Raw genomic sequence first — 20,928 nt, forward strand, 5'->3', positions numbered from 1 at the left:
ATTTTAGTCATTGAGCTGTTAATTGTAACTGTAAGGTGACGTATACGTTAAATCATTATTTCAAACAAAAATTTAGGTTAAGTTATATAATTGGTCTTTATATTTTTCGTTTGAATGATTTAATTTTTTTATGTTCTTTTAACCTTTCATTTTTTCATTTTTTTGCTTTTCTCTTTGTTTTTCTCCTTTTCCATATCTTTTAATGCAATTTTTCTATGTTTTTTATTTGTTAAAATTAGTTCCTATACTTCTATTTTTTGCTTTATTTTCCTTTTATTTGTTAAAACAATTTAAAATTGTCTTTCTATTTCTTTATTTTCTTTTCTTCTTCCCTTTAGTTTTAACAAATGAAAATATAGAAAAATTACATTAAAAGAAAAGGAAAAGGAAAGAAAACATAAGGAGAAATAGAAAAGAATGAAAAAAAAATTAAAAGAATATAAAAGAAAAAATTAAATTGCTCAAAACGAAAAAGTATGAGAACTAATTGTATAATTTAACTTAAAATTTTTGTTTGAAATGATGATTTAACGTGCCACGTCAACTTACGGTTACACTATTAACGACAATTAACGGCTCAGTGACTGAAATGTTATAACACGTTAACGTAAATGACTAAAACATAACATTTTAAACTTAAGTGATTAAAATGTAGCCTGAGGTAAACGAAAGTGACTATTTTAGTAGTACAACTTACAATTTTTTATTTTATTTTATAGAAAGTAGTATATTTAAATTGAAATATGGAGAAGAGATTGTATGAAACAGTGATTGCACGTCATTCTTATCTCTTTTCAATTGGACAGTTTCATATAATCATTTCTTTGAAATATATACAATTTAAAATAGTCATTAATTTATTTTTGAAAATAAATTATTTTAATATAAATTTAAACTCTTTAACGTCATATGACAAGTCATCCAACTCGCCCCTTATTGTGAGTTGGAGATTGGTCGACTTTGGTTGTAAAGTAACAAATATTAATGATTAATTTCTGCCCCCAAAAAGTACCCACACGTCAACGCCACGGCGTCACGATATTGGGCGGTTCACTATACGCGCTTACTTGGAATGTGATTTTACAGTTTTCCCTTAAAAATGTTGACCTTTCTTCCCGACAGCCAAATCCTGACAGAAAGAGAACAAATTTGTTTAAAAGAAAAATTATATATAAATTCCCAATATTCCTTTCTCTTATTTACGCCTTTTGAGATTAGCGCTAAGTTCCTTGAAATTAATAATAATAATATTATTATTATCATTGTTAGATTGTTTTTGTTTGTTAATCCGATAATGGGGAAGCCGACAGGGAAGAAGAAGATGCAAGAAGCGGCCTTGAAAGTCGTGGAAGCCAACAGGCAGAACAAAGCCGCCACCGCCGCCGATCGGACGTCGAAAGCCGTCGATGAAGACACGGCCATCTTCATCAACATGTCCCAAGAGCTCAAAGAGGAAGGTAACCGTCTCTTCCAGAAACGTGACCACGAGGGTGCGATGTTAAAGTACGAAAAAGCCCTTAACCTCCTCCCTAGGAACCATATTGATGTCGCCTATTTACGCAGCAACATGGCTGCTTGTTACATGCAAATGGGTCTCGGCGAGTACCCACGCGCCATTGCCGAATGTAATTTGGCTCTGGAGGTTTCTCCTAGGTATAGCAAAGCTTTGTTGAAAAGAGCTAGGTGTTATGAGGCTTTGAATAGATTGGATTTAGCTTATAGGGATGTTTATAATGTTTTAACTGTTGAACCCAATAATTTATCTGCTTTGGAGCTTTTGGATAGTGTTAAAAAGGCTATGGATGAGAAGGGTGTTACTGTTAATGAAAATGATCTTGGTTTGTTCGATAATGAGCCCTCCGGCGGGGCTGCCCGGTTGCGAAAAGTTGTGAAAGAGAGGAAGAAGAAAAACAAAGGAAAAAATGTTGAGAAGAACGAAAAGGCTGATATTACGGTTGCAGAAGAGAAAAAGACAGAGGATAAGGTGATTGTGGAGGTGGAGAAGGTTAACGTTGACAAAGTTAATGATAAAGAGGTTGTGAAAACAATTGAGGAAGAGAAGAAGCCTCTTAACGAAGAAAAAGTGATTACCAAGCCTGTGAAATTGGTGCTTGGAGAGGATATTAGGTGGGCACAAATGCCTGTGAATTGTAATATTAAGTTTTTGAGGGATGTTGCTAAAGATAGGTTCCCCGGATTGAAGGGTGTCCTTGTGAAATACAGGGATCCAGAGGGTGATTTGGTTACAATCACCACCACTGATGAACTTAGGTTGGCCGAATCATCTACTGGTGTTGCCGGTGGATCACTTAGGTTCTATATTGCTGAAATTAATCCTGACAGGGAACCGGCTTATGAAGGAATGAATAAAGAGGAGGTGATCAAGAGTGAGGGGAAATTGAGTAACGGTGTTGATAATAATGATAATGCAGGCTGTGGTGTAGGAGCTATTAAGGGAACATGTGTGGAGGATTGGATTGTCCAGTTTGCGCGGTTGTTCAAGAACTATGTCGGATTTGATTCTGATTCATACTTGGATCTTCATGAACTCGGGATGAAACTGTATTCGGAAGCAATGGAGGAGACTGTGACAAGTGAAGATGCACAGGAACTTTTCGAAATTGCTGCGGATAAGTTCCAAGAGATGGCAGCTCTGGCATTGTTCAATTGGGGAAATGTTCATATGTCAAGGGCAAGGAAGCATGTCTATACAGATGATGGTTCAAAGGAATCCAAATTCGCTCAGATTAAGAGTGGATATGAGTGGGCGCAGAAAGAATATGGATTGGCAGCAAAGCGGTATGAGGAAGCATTAAATATTAAACCAGATTTTCATGAAGCTCTTCTTGCATTGGGGCAACAGCAGTTTGAGCAAGCGAAACTTTGTTGGTACCATGCAGCTGGGAGCAAGTTGGATTTAGCGGCCGGGCCTTCCCAGGAGGTCCTACAACTTTATAACAAGGCAGAGGACAGCATGGAAAAGGGTATGCAACTGTGGGAGGAAATGAAGGAGAAACGACTGAACGGGCTCTCCAAATTCGACAAGTATAAGGCCCATCTGCAGAAAATGGGTTTAGACGGGCTGTTTCAAGATGTCTCTTCCCAAGAAGCTGCTGAGCAAGCTGCGAGTATGTGTTCGCAAATATACCTTTTGTGGGGAACTTTGCTTTACGAGCGCTCTGTTGTGGAATACAAGCTTGAGCTGCCAACTTGGGAAGAATGTTTGGAAGTTTCGATTGAGAAATTCGAACTTGCTGGAGCTTCTCCTACAGATATAGCTGTTATGATAAAGAACCACTGCTCCAATGTGACTGCATCGGAAGGTATATATACCAAAGGAGTCATCTCTAAACTTGTTGCACTTGTTTTGTTGTCACTTGAGTTGCTGTCTGAAAAAGTTACTTGTTAAGAAAAGTTTATATCCCCTTAATTTCATTGCAGGTGTAGGATTCAAGATTGATGAGATTGTACAGGCATGGAATGAAATGTATGATGTGAAAAGGTGGCAGATTGGTGTTCCATCATTCAGGCTGGAACCATTGTTCCGTCGCCGGGCTCCAAAGCTTCAATCTGCCTTGGAGCAAGTCTGAGTTTTTCATGATTGGATATTCTTTGGAGGCATTTGACAAGTACAAGTGCTTCAGTTTTGTTTAATTCGTTTTTCCAAGAGCAGTCTTGTGTGCTACTAAAAAAATAGGTAATCTCATTTATGTTCAGCTTGTTGATGAGCAATTCCCATTATTACCTTAATCTTATCTGTTAAATCAATTATGGCCTGAACTACTCATTTCCATTGTTGATGAGCAATAAACTGAAATCATGTTGTGGTTTTAGTATTGGTTTTGGCTTCTAATCTTATCCCCATCATTACATGGCCGTTAATCTCGATTGATTTATGATTTGTTTCGATCAATGTATTATTTCGTGTAATTGCAGGTCATTTTCTTGTCCATGGTCTGATGCATTGCTTTGGCAGCAAAGAAGAGAAGTTTGTGAAGTTTTCCACTTTGATAAAAACTAAAATTGTGTCATTCATTTTGGTTAATGGTATTGATATATGATTTGATTGGTTGTAAAGACCACCTTGTTTGTTCTTCATATAGGTGTGAATTTCCATTTGTTTGATGACCTCACTTGTACCCTTTTTCCTATTCAAACTTATATGTATATGAATATTAATATTAATATTAATATTTAATGTTGATATTCATGTGTTTTAATTATAGTCATAATTCTTGAATTTTGGATAATTCATTTTTATGTTTTCACTACAGATTAGCTACATTTGAAAATTTGATCCAAAGTTTACTAAACAAGGAAACACCAAAAAAAAACCAATCATCACCATTTTTAGCTTTTTCTCATTCTTTTATTTTGATGCTCCAATTCTTCACACTTGGATTCAACACTAACGGTTAAGATGATTTATTCTTCTCGAGTCGAATGTTGACTTAAAAAATTTGGTGTCAAATTTTATTTATGAACTTGAAAAGAGTACGATCTTTGAAATTTCTTTGAGACAAAGAAAACTTCTTTGATTCAATTGATGGAGTTTTGATTCAAGGGTCGTTTAGACTTGAACTTGAAAAGATGTATGGTTTGCTTCTAGAATCGTTAAGGGTCCTTGAATCAACAATGTCTGGTTTAAAGGTTGTTGAGACTTGATCTTGAAAATAGATTTAGAGAGAGTTTAGATTTAAGGGTCGTTTACACTTGATCTTGGATGGTTTTGTTTGCTTTAAGTCTTGAAACAAATTTTGACCACCTTTCTTCAGTTGAAGATAATCAAAAGGAAATTTTCTTCGGAAACAAATTTTGACATCCTTTCCTTGGCTAAACTGGGCTGGAAGATGGCTTTCTTTAGAACTGAGATGGTATTCATCAAAATTTTCTTCATGTTTTTCAAGAAACTCTGAGAGATTTTGGAGAGAGCTTCGAGTTTGCAAAATCTTCTCTTCAAAGAACTTTTGAATTTCTAAACTTGTGAATGTGTTATGATTTTGAGGTGACTTTCCTTATAGTGTCAATTTTTCAAGTAAAATAGAGATTTTATAGAAGGTAAACTTACTATTTGAAGTGACTTATAAAATAAACTCGTTTATTTATTGTTTATTATTTATCACTTATTAATTTAATTAATTTAGAGATAAAATAATCATTTAAGCATTATTTTATTTAGTATAATAATAAATCTAGCTCTTAATGTTTATATTTTTTTATCAATTTGACCCGGTTCTTTTTTTAGGTAAATTTGGTTCTTTTCTTTTATCAATTTTTAAATGATTTGAATATTTTGAATGGTTAATAGTTAAAATTAGCTAAAAGAGTCAAATATATAATCTTTTGTTTTAATTTAAAATATAAGTTCAATTATTAGCATCATTAATTTTTTTATTAAATTCATATTCATTATAATATTTTTTAAAATATCATACCAGCAATTTTAAATCTTCAAGCATATTCGTAGGTTTGAATTTTGAAATATGGAAAAGGAGAAAAATTAAATTCTTGAAAATAAAATTAAAAGGACTAAATTATAAATATAATATGAGTATAGGGACTATGAGCACATTTGAACCATTCTAATAATATCTCCAAAAACCCTAACATAAACCCCCAAAATGTCAAAAACCTAATCCACTCTTTAATTTTCTCTCTTCAATCGGGGTACCTTTCTCCAGATTTCTCGCTCCTCTCTCTACGATATGTCAAAGGTGGCGCTAACGGAAAGTCTACCCATAAACGGTACCGTTTTCGACAGTTCCCTGGTCTTCGCTTTGCAAACTATGGTTGTCGAGACCGCCATTGTTGCCACAAAGTCTTTCGCTTGGTCGCTCATGATGGTATAATTGTCTTTCCTTTTTTCCTTTTTCTAATTTACCTTAATTTTTGAATTTCTTTTTTTTTTTTGAGTCATTGGTTTTTTAGGGGTCTTTGCTTAATTAGGATTTACTGTGTTCCTTGAAAATTTTTGGGGACATTGACAAATTTTCTGTGATAATTTGTTTACATTATTGAAAAAAAACTAGAAGTTTACCATTTTCAAGGCTAGAGATTTTGTTACTTTGCCTAATAGCTTCTCTAGAATATTTGATTCCCATATAGTATTAGTATAGTAGGATGTCAAGGAAGAGCTTTTAGGATGTTTATTGAGGAAAGACTGTAAAAGGTTGAAGGTAGAATGAATTTGTGAAAGCATTGTTTTGAGTTAAAATTGGAGAGTAATATTGGGATGTAAGAACAGTTTTTTATTGTATTGATTGGATTATCTGTTTGTGTTATGGTGCTAGAATTCTTGTTTGGTGTAAAAGTACATATGTAATTCATATGGCTTTCGCATTCCTAAACTTGTGTCCTTTGATGGGGTGATCTGCTTCTTACTTATTGCTCCCAAATTGCATTTGAGAGAACATTGTTTTGCTGCTCAGCATGAGTTGGGTGTTTTTAACAGATGGGAACTCTGCCTAATGGAATTGATGTCTTCATCAAAGAGCCTGAGGCATATGCAGGGTTAGTTGCATCAATTGTTTTGCCTAACTCATTCTTGTTCTTCTTCTGTGGAATGGGGAAAATCGGTCAATTTTCTTTTGTAGGTTTCCACTTGCTCAACTTATTGCGATGACTAAACCTGGTCCTGAGAACAAGGATGCCAGCGACACTGATGATGACGACGACGATGAAGATGAAGCAGTGGATGATGAAGATGGAGGTGAGGAGGAAGATGGATCTGGCGAAGAAGATGAAGAGGAAGGTGATCCAGAGGATGAACCCGAGGCCAATGGAGATGGTGGCACTGGAGACGAGGATGACGATGATGACGACGATGACGACGATGATGAGGGTGAGGAAGAGGAAGAAGAGGAAGAAGATGAGGAGGAAGAAGAACTTCAGCCACCAGCTAAAAAGCGGAAATGAGCTCGGGTCTTTTTTCTCGTTCTTTTATTTTGCCTTGCTGCGTTGTGTAGTGGGAAGTTATGTCTGTCTGTCTGTCTAAATTAGAGTAGAGGGGATTGTGACATTTCAGCAGAACAGACTTGTTTCCATATTTCTGCTTCCATTCTTCTCATTCAAGGATTACAAAGAAAAATTTCCACTTAGATGTATTGAAATATAAATAAAATTAATGTTTAGTGATTATTAAAAAGTAAGTGATGTAGATGTAATGGCTTTATGTGTTTTTCAATGTAATCATCAAAATATTAATTACTATCAAGTGTAATAAAAAATAAAAAAAAGAAGCCAGTGAACTACTAAACATGATGCCCCTAAAACAAAGGAATATTTGCTATCTTTTGCAACATCATGTAATGAATAATGTGGCTATGAAACAATTTACCCGTCTCAGTTACATTTCTTCAAAAAAAAAAAAAAGAATTATCTATTCTTAAATAGGAGGATAATGTGCTTTAGCACATTCGAATCTATGTTTTCCTGCATTAACAATAATACCGATGTCAATCGAGCTAAGACTCAACCGGCACCTCTAATATTGTTGGTATCAAGATAATCAAGCACCACGGAGTACTAACTGAGGGACCCATTTTAGATGGAGCAAAAGTTTTCCTGATTTAGCACCATCTAATTGGAAACTGTCTTGGACTTCTCCTTCCAATAAAACCCTAGTGAGTGTCATAATACATCTTCCAATTTTTTCCTGTAAGATTGTTATTTTTAGCATGGTTAAAGACTTGTTAAAAGGGCTGTAAGAAACAATGTAGATCAAAGATGACAAACTGTTCAAAAAGCCTTCATAAACCAACTTGGTTAGCACTAAATGGTATCTAGCAACAATTAGTGGCCAATATTTCATAAGCCACAACAGTATAACTGAATGTTTCAGCCATGCATGAATAACTTGCTCCCTGCTATAATAAGTAAGAACTATACCTTCTTTAAAATGTCATAATCCCAGACTTCAAAGATTATCATTTCATGTAATGCATCCTCCACAACAAAGTCGAATGTCTGGTCCCAAATTGGATTCAATGTCTCATTAGCAGCCTGAGAGAAGTGAAATTAAGCTCTTGAGACATTCTAATTGGTTGTGGTTGCTTTTTAAGGGGACAAATATATGATAGAGCTCACCCTTGTCATTGCTGTTCTTTCAGCTTTCTTCAATGTAAGGACAACAAAAGGGTCTGCCTTTCCCAAAAAATCAACTGCTGGCAAGTCTTCAGCTGCTATGACTGTCACTGTCAGTACCCCTCTGACAATGATATCTCTTTTCCTTTGATTCATTATTCTGTCACCCTCCTTTTCAGCAGTTGCAGTTTTAAGGGCCTTCTCCAATGATGTTAATGAAAAATCAGGGTCAAATGGGTTCTTAATGCTGCTTTCTGTGCCAAAAGGACAGTAAAGGAGCTCAAGTTGCACCTATCGGGAAAGAAATCATGGAACTTTTTAGTAACTACAAACCACAGACATTAATGAGTTCATTAAGCAGCAGGCTTGGAACTATGAACTGATCAACATGTTTTTGACTCATGTAAGTGCTGCAATCATCAGAAAGAAAATTCAATTGAGATCCCCACCTGACCCCTGTTTTTAGTATCTTTTTGGACAACCAAGTCCTTGACCAGTTTCAGCCAGATATCCTTCACTTTACCAGGCTCAAGGTCCTTCAATGCCACTTGAGCACAGCCAATCAGTTCAGGGGCTTGAACCCCTTCATCGTCAAAGATTCTTACAGTCAAGTGTTGAGTGGATGCATCTTCTACAATGAACTCATAGTGCTCATTCCAAATTGGATTCAATTGATTATTCTGAATATGAACCATAAGAGTTAAACATCAATCCTAGAAAAAATCATATAGCAGCATATGCAGAAGAAGGTAAATATCTTACAATGGTTTTACTGGTTTTAATTTTATCCCGAAGTGGACGCACAAATACGACTGCGAAAGGATCAGATTTCCCAATCATGTCCTTATTTGCTAGGTCCTTGGCTTGCACAAGCTTCACTTCTAATGTTCCAACTGGTTTCAGCTCCAGATCACTGGTAGAGGGTATAATCACAGATAAACCAGTTTCATCTATTTGCCCTTAAATTATATGGATAGAAACATACGTAACAAACACTTCAGAAATTAAGAAGAAATAGCAAGAGATAAAATTCATCAAGTGGCAGACTTAGCATACCTGTAATCCCCAGGCAAAATGGGTATAATTTTCCTAACTGGCCACATTATAGAATCTTCCATAGCATCCCGAATTGTCTCCTGTACTTACAAAATTGAAAGACCAATAGTACATCAGAACCATATCTCATCATAATTTAAACTCTCAGTGGCTGAAAAACCAGTGACAAATTCTATGCAAACAATACTTCTTTAAGCAAAATACCATCCATTACACATTTATGAAATTCTAGCTCACAAATGCTTGCTAATATACTGGATTGTTCAATAACGGAAAGAAATTGTGTGAAATACATGCATATTCATTTTGCATTCAAATTTCAACATATATGCAGTAGAGAAATGCCAAGATAATAAGGAAAAAAGAAGGTTTCCTCCCACCTCAATAGCATCAGAAATCCCTGGTATTGTTGATACTTCACTTCCAACAACTTTAAGTTTAAAATCAAAATCTTTCTGTAGAAAGAAGCATATAATCATGATATCAATATGAAATGTAGTTGCATCATACAGATATATTCATATACTGATTCCATTTCCAAACAATTTGTTACAGTATAGTTTATCTTTTTGAGCTTTTGTTTTTGCCTGATTTGTGAAAGAAGCATAGGTATCCAGTCAAATACGATCAACAGTTTCTTCTTGTTCATAAGTATTGGTAAATATTAACAAAGATCATTGCTACTTGCCTTTTCTCTCAAGGAATATGCAACAGCTCCAAAACAAGGAAACTCATCAACAAGTGGCTTGAAGATTAACCTAAAGACCCCAGTGAGGCCAATATTTTTCATCTAGATGAACAAGTTAAAAACCAAGAGATGATAAGTAATACCTTCACAAAGATGAAAGCTGGAAGAGGCATTTGATCGAAAACATTGAACATAATAAACAAGAAAGACTCTATAGCATGAACGGTAAGTAAAGTTTACCTGCACAGGTAGGGAAACGCCAAGTCTAGTGTTGATATTAAGCACAATATTTGGGTTACCATCCCATTTCAATTCCAATTCCATGGTGATTCCCTCAGCGCCACTTTCACTCTCAACAATGGAAACGCCTACAGAATGTGGACAATATGAACAGCATCATCAAACTATATAGGAAATAAGTTACTCAACATAATAAAAAAACACAAACCTGTAAATTGTGGAGCGACTGTACCAAGAGTAAACTTTGCAAACTTAATAGATGATATGATAGCTGGTGTATATTGTTCAAGAGTTGGTTCAATACTATCTCTTATTAACCCTGATGCTGCCTCATTTAGATATGGCCAAATCTTTTTGAGTTGGACATTGAGCCACACTAACTGTGTTTATGAAGAAACTAATAATATTAGTTTGAGATATCTTGTTAATATGAAGGATCAAACATAAATGTAACTCAACTTCTGGCGCTGAGAAAAGACCACCCAAGGTGGATAAAACTCCAATGGAAGAATTTTTCTTGTATCTTGCACTGTCATCCTTGCAAATGAAGCAACTGTCTTTGCCTACATAATGCAACGTCATGAATACATGAGAGATGTTAAAAGAAGCTAGAGTTTGATTTATATGGAAGGGAAATACCATATGTGTACGACGAGAGGATCGGATTTTCTCGTATCGAGCAAAAGCAACGATCAATCCAATACCGATGGCGAGTCCAATGAACATAGCAGAAAGGAAAGCCATCTGCTTTAATTTTAATATAACCCCAGAGTAGTACAAGGTATGCAGGTGAAATATCTTGGTGTTGTGGGATTTTTGGTTCAAGGCATTGTAAGGAAGAGATGAGCTTCTTCTTCAATTTTTCCTTTGTGAAGAAGAAAAAGAAAATGAGAAATTGGATTAAGGACTATGCTTTAGCTTAAGTAATGATTAAACAATTACTTGAACTTTAATTTATTAGATCTTATTCTGGAAAGAAGAAAGTAACTTGTTCTCTTCTTTTCTCTTCATTTCTTCTCTGTCTATTTGTCTGCTTTTGAGTTCATTTCCCTTTTGTTGCTCTGTTTTGAACACTTTTAATTGCTTTCTTCAAATTAAAGTTGATTCCCATTCACTTACAGTAATCTTACTCCATTTTCCTTTTGTATAAATTATGCAATGGGATGACTTTTGATTAAAGGCAAGTGTATTTTATGCCGGGTCATTTTCCTAGACTCGAAGGTTAGTCCAAAAGGTAAGGAGTCTGAATAAAAATATAAGTCCGAAAAATGTGTTTGAATAAAAAAATGAGGCTCATTTCTTATACGGATCGGGCTTCTGGTATAATTTTTTGGCTCAGACCCTGGCTTGAATCAGTTGTTTTATTGTCATTTCGTTATTATATTGCTACTATTTTGTTGTTATTGTTTGGTATTGTATAACTCTTATTTTATTGTTAATTTTACTATTATTTTAGTGAATTTAATGTATTATATTTTTTAAAATTTTATTTTTATTTAAAGGCCGTATCGAGCTTAAGATTTTAAAATTGAGCTAAGCTTAAGTAAAATTTTAAAATCATTTTCAGACAAGACTGAATCCAGAACTAAAAAGTAGGCTTAAAATTTTGTATCAACTCGACTCATAATCAATTTAATCAAAATTAACCATTTTATAAAAAGAAATATAGTATTAGGCGACAAAATTAAATAAGTAAATAAATAAAAAATGCCTTTTTGTCACCCTCTTCGTATCTAATACTTTGCGTCGCCTTTGAGGTCAGGTTGGGGCAGTCTGACAGAAGACTCAAATACATGTTAATGCCACGTGCTCAACAAGGATGGATGCCAATTGCTCCTTCATGCCATCCTCTATTAAATTTCTATTTTCATCTACAAGTGTGGAGTATTGTAGTAGGAGTAGGACTAGAGGTGCTCATGGGCCGAGCTGTTCGGCCTGGTTCGGTGGCCCGCCCAAAATATGAGAGGATTCGGGTAAAAATATAGGTTTGAAATATGAGTTTGAACAAAAAAAGAAGCCCGTTTAGAAAACGGGTCGGGCCTCGGGCACCACTTTTTTAGCCCGACCTGGCCCGAATATATAATAAATATATTTTTTAAAAATTTTTTAATTTTAAAATACTTTTTTTTATTTTTTTATTTTTAAAATAAATTTTTGGTGTTTATTAAAAAATAGGCCGGGCAGGGCCGGGCCGGGCTTAAGAATTTTTTCTCGGGCTGGGCCTTGACAAAATTTTAGGCTCATATTTCGGGCTGGGCTAGGGCCGGGCCTAGGACGCGGCCGAAATTTTTTCTGGCGCATGAGCACCTCTAAGTAGGACTAAGCTAGAAAATTTATTTAGGAGCTGACGAAATGAAATTTTAATTTTTAATGGTCTATATCTTTATAATTTTTAAAGAAATAAATTAAATTTTTATAATTTTAGGAGATTAAAGTGTAATTTTATTTTTATTAATTTAAAATTCTAAAAATTTTTAAATGACTAAATAGTATTTTTCTATTTTAGGGGGCTGGGGCTGGTACCAACCCCTAAATTTACTTTTGAGGGGACATAAATTCATATTTTAAAAATGACGTTAAAAAAATTAAAAAAAAAAAAGTGAGAAAATGTTGACATGAATTTGCATGGATAAAAGAGAGGCTCATGGTTAGCCAAAACCTTTCCAATGGCATGTAATTAACTTTTTTATATAAAAAAATTTGAAGCAAAGAGGTAATTGAATGACATTTTTAGCTGTTAGTTGTATGGGGGTGTTTTCAGCGACGGGTCAAAAAATTTTGTGATATTTTTACGATAATAAAAATATAATTTTATTAGTTTAATAGTTTATATCGTTATAATTTTTAAAAAATTAAATTAAATTTTTATCATTTTAAAAGGTCAAAATATGATTTTACTATTATTAATTTAAAATTTTATAAATTATAAACCACCTAAATTAACCAAGGTCCAACTGCGCCCTTCATTTGCCGATTGTCGTCTATCCCTACACTGTTGCTGACAAGTGCATAATTATTTATTTGTCATATTTTTTTTCTTATTTTTTATTTATTATATTATTAAGTGAATAATTGGATAAAAGTGAGGTCAAATTTTATTTTTATAAGTTTTTTGTGAATTTGATTTTCAACACAACATTATTTCAGTATTTTTATTATAAATTGAGCTACAAAACTTCATTTTGAACTTATAATATATAGTTTTAAAGGGAATTGAGAAATCTAGTTGAAATTATCACAATACTTGAGCCTAAAAAATGTTGAGAAAGTGTCTAAAAATGACTTGGAAGTTTGACGCGAAAATTTACCAAAATTCTTTTTTGTTTAACTGAGAGCACTTTTACATTTTCTCTATTAGGTTAAGATCTGGATATACATGATCATAGGTCGGGTCACCCGTCTAGGTTCTAAGGCCTAATTAAAAGGTTGGAGGTTTTAAGTAAAAATATAGGACTTTGAAAAATGGGCTTAGACAAAAATTAAAGCCCGTTTTTTAAACGGGAAGGGCGTTGGACAAGATTTTTTTTGCTCGAGCTTGGCTCGGCCTGAATATTATATTATAAAATAATTATATTAATTATATTAATTATCTATACTATTAGTAAAGTTCATAATTGAGTTGGTGTCATAAGTCAATCGAGCATCAACTTGGTTAGAGAAATTACGAAAATGTCCTTCCATAATTAAAGTAAGTTATATTACTCGAGGATTCTTTAATCTTTTTTATTTTTAAAACAAACCAATAAAAATATTCATATGATGACATTTGAACTCACATCAATTGAATTAGTAAAAAAAAGAAAGTTTATGTTTTATTTCTATGTTTTATAGTCGAATTTGCCTTCTTCTTTTTTATAATTGGGACTCTAAGCATACAAAATTAGAAGTTACAAAATAGAATCATTAAGTTTAGAGTTTTATCTCTTACGTATGATAGTTGAATATAACAGATGAACTTATTCTATGATTATCTCAGTGGGGTATAGACAATAAAATTTTTAGCATCACTTTGGATCATGTTTCTTATAATGATGTTATGGTTTATTGTCTTAAAAATCGTTTTTGTGCGAATTGAACTCTTTTGTGTGATGATATTTTTTTTCAAGTTAGATATTGTGTATCTACATTGAAACTTATAGTTAAAGTTGATGTGGCACTTAATGATGATGTTGTTGGTAAGATTCGAAATGGAATTAAGTACTTAAAAGTTGGGAATTCGTAAGAAAAGATTTTATGATGTGACCGAAAAAAATTTTCACTTGAATGTGACAAAGAAGTTGCGTTTAGGTGTGTGTGATGAAATTCTACTTATTTGATACTTGAATTTGTTCTTTACTATAAATATGTGTTAGATTATTGGGGTCAATGAGATAAAGTTTATCAAATATTTGCACTTTCTCATAAGGACCGGAGAAATATTGTTATTTTTTGTAAAATTTTTAAAGTCTTTTAGGATATGACGTGTTTTTTTTCTGGTTCTAATTATCCAACCTAAGTTTGGAAGATTCACAAAGTCTTGGTTGATATAATTAAATGTCATCATTCTTTTATTAACTCTAATTGTTAAGCAAATGCAAGAGAAATTTAATAAATATTGAATTACGTATGTTTTGGTATTGCAATGTATTTCAATTTTAGATCTTCCCTATAAATGAAAATATATGCAAAATTGCTTTACTACAATCTATGATACTCATGTTTTGGACTTTGTACAAACCATTCTTATATTCTTGTTTGATGAGTATGTTAAGAACTCCAAGTCCACATATTCCTCTTTGGCCAAGAGTTCTAATGTTTTGGATAATGATCTTGTTGATTCTAGCTTACAACAATCCAATGTTTATCAGGCTGATCTGAGAGGAGATTATGATGAGAGTGATGATTATAAACAATTATTTAAGTGCATCCAATACTGAGAGTGAAAAGTCATAGTTGGACCTTTATTTGGAAGAATGAGAGCTTAAGTTGAATAGTAAAATAAATATACTAGATTATTGGAGCAAAAATTCAATTTGATATTATTAGCTTTCATTATTGGCTTGTGATCTTTCTGTAATTCCAATATCGACTATAGTTTATGAGTTGACTTTTAGCATGGGAAAAAAGTTATCACACATTTGAGAAGTTCATTTAAACCAAAAACAATTCAAGTCGTTGTTTGCTTTGATGATCGGATGTGAGCTAAAATATTTTCAACAGATAATTTTTTTTTCTATTGTTATAATTTTATAATATTTCATCAATTTGAGTATCTAGTTGTTTATTATCATTTCATATTAGGAATGAATTGTGAAGTATCTGAATGATGATGATGATTCTTCGATTGTTTTCTAGGTTATTTTCTTAATTGTTGACAATTTAATTTAGTTTATGAATTATAGCTTGTTGGAAAATTAAATATATTGATTGATTAATATATATGTATATAGATATAAATATTTTGGTTGGTTGATTACATTTTGCAGATTGTTGCTCCTTCAATGTTATTTTGTTGATGTGCTACTTTGTGTTGATGTTGTTTCTATGTTGTTCTGCATTTGTTTACTGGTTGGTTGTTGTTTTCGGGTTTTGGTAATTAAAATTCTATTATATATAAAATTATATTAAAAATAAATTAAAAATAATAATTGTAAGTTGATTAAGTCTGTTAGTCCGGTTATAGATTTCAATAACTAATAACCAATTGCTCAAATCAACCTAACCGAGCTCAAAACCGACATAATCGATCTAACCCAAATTAATCGAAACCAACTTAATTGATTGAGGTAAGTCTTCGGCATTAAGATGATAATAGAGACATAAGTCGAGACAAATGTTTCGAGGGGCAAAACTATTCAACAGATAGAATGGTTGAGAATCGGTCGAGACATCATGGCATTTTTAGATGAGTTGGACTAGTGTCATTATGAGGACGCTACAAGAGCGTCGCAAGAATGGGTGGGGGAGAATGTCACGGGCTACGGATTGAAACCCGTGACGGATGCACACAAAACATTCTATTGATTAAATAAGACTCATTTGACCCTCTTGAAGTGACACAATTCGTGAAACATATACAGAAATCCATCTACTTAAAGCATTGGCTGCCTAGTGAAACACTATAATAAAATTAAAATTATCGTAGTTAATATTTGTAAGCTTAAAGAATAAGATTGTACAAAGTTTAAATCCTTAAAGATTGTTGATGTAATTTAAACTGTACCGTTAGATTCAAGGGAGCTCAACTGTAAATAGAGATTTTCCTTCTCATTTATAATTATTTTATTTAAAGTTATTGAATATATTTGAGAGTATTTACTCAAACACTTGGTATGCTTAGCTTTCTTTAGGCTTTTCTACTCGTTTTTTGTTTCTTCATTTAGGAGTTTGCTTCCGCTTTATTTTGAGAGAATTTCTGTTGTAAAAATTTTCATCTTTTGTAAATTTTCTTCGTTTATGCAACTTCATGCTATCAATGAAGTGATAAAAAGGAAGACTTTTCACAAATAAGATATATATATATATAATGTATGTAACTTTTACATAAATTTTAATGCCATCAAGCCATGTCTTTGAAAGAACCAATTTAAAGTTACATGGAGACTCTTTCACATTGAATAAGTAAAATGTAAATACAACTCACTACAGGGGAAGTTGAAACAGAAAGATCCCAGATATGCTACCCCCAAGCAGAGATTAAAAACCATACGAACGGAAATGGAAACAAAAGTAACGGCAAGGGAGCATGAGAGTGCGAAAGGCGTTCAAATCTCAAACCTGTTGACATCATTTTATGCAAGTAGGTAGCGTGATACCGTGGCAAACAAAAGCCAGCACAACATAAATAATAATTAGGATGAGGATTATCAGAGCACCCCTGCAACGTTTAAAGTGAGTGAGTAGAGGATAAATTCATCTATCCTAGAATCTCTTTTACACATAAAGCTAACTCTTTTATTGCAAAACTATGCTCCTCTTTAGTAAGTTCCACTTCCAAACTTAATGTAGTGCATGTAAGTATACGAAAAATGGGGGTTTAAAGTTCAGAAAGCATACGTAAGCTTGACATTTCTCCACCATACTGTGTTTCTAAGTCGGCGAGTTTGCTTTCGGAAGCGAAAGGTATTTCCTTGCATATTAGCAGTTTTATCAACCAGCAATTCCAAGCGATCACCTCTCTCTAAGACTTTGTCGATGTTCTCTATCATAACGTTTCGCACCTAGTAGAGTACCATTAGCACATTAGACCAGTATCCATAATAGGAAAATGACAAGTTGGAACAGCCCTTGAGCAAAGGCCAAAAATATGACAATTACAAGGATACCTTAACATGTTAAACGGTTGCTAAATTGATCAAAAGAAGAAATATGTATATTGTGTGATATGAGCAGCAAATTATTTCATCTTCAAAGCAGGTATAAGCTCATGCTTATGCATTCAACAGGAAATGATAAATGATTAGAAGGTGGAATAGGAAAAGGACCTGCCATTGAGAAACCAGAAGAAATAGAATACTATTACTTGACTCATGACCTGATTCCAATTTCAAAGCATTCAAAAACTACCTGACCCATTTCACCTTTTAGTCGATTTATCCTATCAGCATTAGGATCGCTCGAGTAATATTCCATTTGCTGGCTCAAAACCCTCGAAAATTCATCATTCATGCCATAAGGAAGGGCTGAAAATATTGCTCGGCCATAAGTCCTAACGAATCTCTGATGAATGTCTTCAAGAAACGCAAAAGGAATTCGCCCTGCAAACAACACATCCACCACAACCAAAACTTATTTATCATTAACACTATCTGAACCAAAAAGTTCTTAACAAAGAAGAGAAACAAAGTAATTACTGTTATAAATTCTCAATTGGATTCGTGAAAAAAATCATTGGAATGTTCTGAAGAACATGTAAATTATCGTCTCTAACTCATCATTCAATACACACACTAAAAAGGAGCTATTCATTCAAAAGCAGAAGATGAGTGATAAGTGATAACTTCTCAGAACGGCGCTTTCAAACAAACCCTAGATTGTCAACCAAGCACAAAGGTTCAACTTCCTTCTTAATGGCTACCTTCATCTCTAATAATTTCCATTTCAATTCAGAAACAAATCAATCATAAATACTCTACAAAGCAATTGAAATTGAAAACGTAAGCCTATTAATCTAATATCAGTTCACTTTCAGAGAATGGAAAAGAAAAAGGTAAACTGAGATAGGTAATTAATCGGCTTACTTCCGGCACTTTCATCAGCCATACAAAGAACGGTGAGTCCATCGGTGCGTTTAACGTGGAAGATGTATCGATCTTGTGAATACGAAACGTTAATGTCGTTGTCACCCGGTATCTTGTCTAGAATTTGCCTGGCGATCGCGCTGGCGTTAGTCGACGCCGCCGTGAACTCCGCCAGCATCACCGATCCACGCGCGACCAGCGCGTACAATATCGCCATCTAAAGTCGAAACTCTCCCTATATCGCTTTGACAGATGTATCTAAAAGACAGACGCTTTTCGCTTCCTATCTAAGAATTTCCTTTCACTTCTTCAACTTTCTTTTTCTTTCTTTAATAAAACGTTCTTTTGTTGACTTGTCATGTTGCCTGACCTGGTGGTTAAATGTTTACATTTATAACCCAACCAGCTAAGGTTCGATTTCCCTCCCAACCGAAAAATTTGTGGTTTTTATTTTTTTCATGTTGCTAATGTTTTTTTTATTTTATTTAAATTTTAATTTTTTAATTAAAAATTTCTTTATTTATACAAATAAAATAATATTATTATGTTAAATATATTATTTATTAATAACTCCTTTATTTATATAAATAAAATAATAAATATGTAATTATACAATGAAAATATAAGCAAAGTTTTTAAAACTAAAATGGTGGTTGAACTAATCAAACGACTTGTTTGTATGGTTCGATTAAATAAATCATTAAAAACATAAAAATAAAAAAAATCGATTCAATCTATTTTTTTATCCTTCTTCTACCAGCCCATACCAATTCGTGGGTCAACCAGTCTGATACCTCTCTCTGAATCATACTCTTATCGGTTTAATCTGTTGAAACAACTATGACTCTAAGCCTCTACACTTGTACATTTGGGATTTAGTCCTCCAACTTTTATTTTCAAGAATCTAATCTCTCAACTTTATGTATTTAAAAATTCGCCTTCAAATTATATATAACCACGTAATATTTTAATTGAAAAGCTAACGATATTAACTATTTGAACTAATTAATAATATTATAAAAACATAGAGACCAAATTATGTTAGAAATTAAAATATAAGTACTAAATCTCAAATTTAAACATATTAGAAGGACCAAAATTAAAATTAACCATTTTACATAAAATGAAAAAAAAACAAAGTTGGTTGGTGGGTGGGTGCCACATGTCTTGAATACCTTCATTTAATATATAGGTATTAGTATGATTCTCATGCTTCGTGTTGTACTGATCATTTATTTGTGTCAATTTATAAGGTAAAATTTAAAGGTTAAAATATTCTCTAATTTTATTTTTATTTTTATTTTTAAAGATTTAGTCTGTCTACCTTTTGGATTTAAAATTTAGGTCCAATTCTGTCACTATTAAAATTCTTTTATTAAATTCATTGGTATGACATTTTGAAATAGGTGATTATTTGTTTGTATCAAATTATGGAGTAAAATTTGAAGATTAAAATATGATTTAAGTCCCTATATACTTCATACATTTGAAATTTAGTATTCTTATTTTATTTTTCAAGAATTTGGTTCCTCTACTTTCAAAAATAAAAATTCAAATTCAGTTGTTACCACAGTTAAAATTCTTCAGTTAAATTTAATGGTGTGATATTTTAGAATTAAAAAAATCATTTAGTAGTGATGTAATAAAAAAATATGTTTGTTATACTCTGTAGCGAACCTTGCAAACCTTATAGTGTACCTCGCAGACCTCACGACGTACTCATAAAGGAGCTTGATACGTGTCTCCCAATGGAACCAACAAAGCCGCAAACCCAAAGTTAATTCGCGAAACTCAGGGCTAAATTATGAACTTTAGCTTGGCGAATTTCAAAACAATGCGTCTCCACTAAGGCTATGTTAGGGCCACATAGAGAGCTAGAGTAATTAATTATTAGTCATCCTAAGACGTCTCATCCTAGAATGTTACATCACCATCACTGTCAAGAATATCAAATCAGACTTCCACATCAGTGACCTTAGGACATGTATCCAAACTTGTCCCCTACTATAAAAGGGCCATGAAAACAACTCACACTCACTCACATAGATACTCCTTCCTAATTCCCTAACTCTCTTAAAACCAAAATCCTTCCCCAGTCTTCACCCCACTCTCCTCTGTTCAACCACCATCTTCCTCCCTTGTTCACCATCACTGGTTAACAATGTTAAAAATGCTTATGTGAATTTGTTTTTTAAAAAACACGCATTTGAACCCCTCATGTTAGAATTAATTTTTAGTTAGAATAGTGTTCTTCAAAAAATGGCTACATTATTGTAATTGATATAGTTAACAATATTAACTATTTAGACTCATTAATGATATTAATTATAATAGTAAAAAGACCAAATTATCTCAAAATTAAAGTATATAGGTTTAAGCCAAATTTTAGCATAATATAGGGGCCAAAATTGAAATTTGACCATTGTGCTATAATGCAAAAAAGTAAGGCAAACCCAAAATATGTGTTTGTATCTAAGATCCTTAAAGTATTCAAAATATATATAATTGCATAACATTTTAATAAAAATTTAACTATATTAACTATTTGGACTAACAAATAACATTATGAAAATATACCACCTTTTGTTAGAAATTAAATTATAATTAAAGCACTTTTGTAAAGTGCAAAATATATATAAAAAA

At 33.0% G+C, this 20,928-nt stretch overlaps 4 protein-coding genes across 4 annotated transcripts; 2 read left to right on the forward strand and 2 right to left on the reverse strand.

Moving 5' to 3' along the window:
• Positions 1–943: 943 nt before the first annotated feature.
• LOC105782385 (protein PHOX1) lies at positions 944–4,204 on the forward strand. Its single transcript, XM_012607088.2, has 3 exons — positions 944–3,323; positions 3,442–3,697; positions 3,937–4,204. Exons 1-2 carry the CDS (start codon positions 1,100–1,102, stop codon positions 3,588–3,590), a joined length of 2,373 nt encoding a protein of 790 aa, XP_012462542.2. The 5' UTR covers positions 944–1,099; the 3' UTR covers positions 3,591–3,697; positions 3,937–4,204.
• Positions 4,205–5,620: 1,416 nt separating this feature from the next.
• Positions 5,621–7,144, forward strand: LOC105782388 (uncharacterized). The gene is made up of 3 exons (XM_012607093.2): positions 5,621–5,843; positions 6,452–6,510; positions 6,594–7,144. The coding sequence occupies exons 1-3, from the start codon at positions 5,706–5,708 to the stop codon at positions 6,913–6,915; spliced, it is 519 nt and encodes a 172-aa protein (XP_012462547.1). The 5' UTR covers positions 5,621–5,705; the 3' UTR covers positions 6,916–7,144.
• A 114-nt stretch (positions 7,145–7,258) lies between these two features.
• Positions 7,259–10,981, reverse strand: LOC105782386 (synaptotagmin-4). Its single transcript, XM_052626920.1, has 11 exons — positions 10,706–10,981; positions 10,275–10,629; positions 10,067–10,194; positions 9,827–9,928; positions 9,519–9,593; positions 9,139–9,218; positions 8,845–8,995; positions 8,532–8,762; positions 8,086–8,373; positions 7,888–8,001; positions 7,259–7,654 (listed from the first exon to the last, which is right to left on the reverse strand). Exons 3-11 carry the CDS (start codon positions 10,148–10,150, stop codon positions 7,508–7,510), a joined length of 1,272 nt encoding a protein of 423 aa, XP_052482880.1. The 5' UTR covers positions 10,151–10,194; positions 10,275–10,629; positions 10,706–10,981; the 3' UTR covers positions 7,259–7,507.
• Positions 10,982–16,542: 5,561 nt separating this feature from the next.
• On the reverse strand, positions 16,543–18,649 carry LOC105783840 (vesicle-associated membrane protein 711). The gene is made up of 4 exons (XM_012609518.2): positions 18,286–18,649; positions 17,612–17,802; positions 17,102–17,265; positions 16,543–16,922 (listed from the first exon to the last, which is right to left on the reverse strand). Exons 1-4 carry the CDS (start codon positions 18,500–18,502, stop codon positions 16,832–16,834), a joined length of 663 nt encoding a protein of 220 aa, XP_012464972.1. The 5' UTR covers positions 18,503–18,649; the 3' UTR covers positions 16,543–16,831.
• Between the last annotated feature and the right edge of the window lie 2,279 nt (positions 18,650–20,928).

Source organism: Gossypium raimondii, chromosome 13 (genome assembly GCF_025698545.1).
Source record: "Gossypium raimondii isolate GPD5lz chromosome 13, ASM2569854v1, whole genome shotgun sequence".
Classification (NCBI taxonomy): domain Eukaryota; kingdom Viridiplantae; phylum Streptophyta; class Magnoliopsida; order Malvales; family Malvaceae; genus Gossypium; species Gossypium raimondii.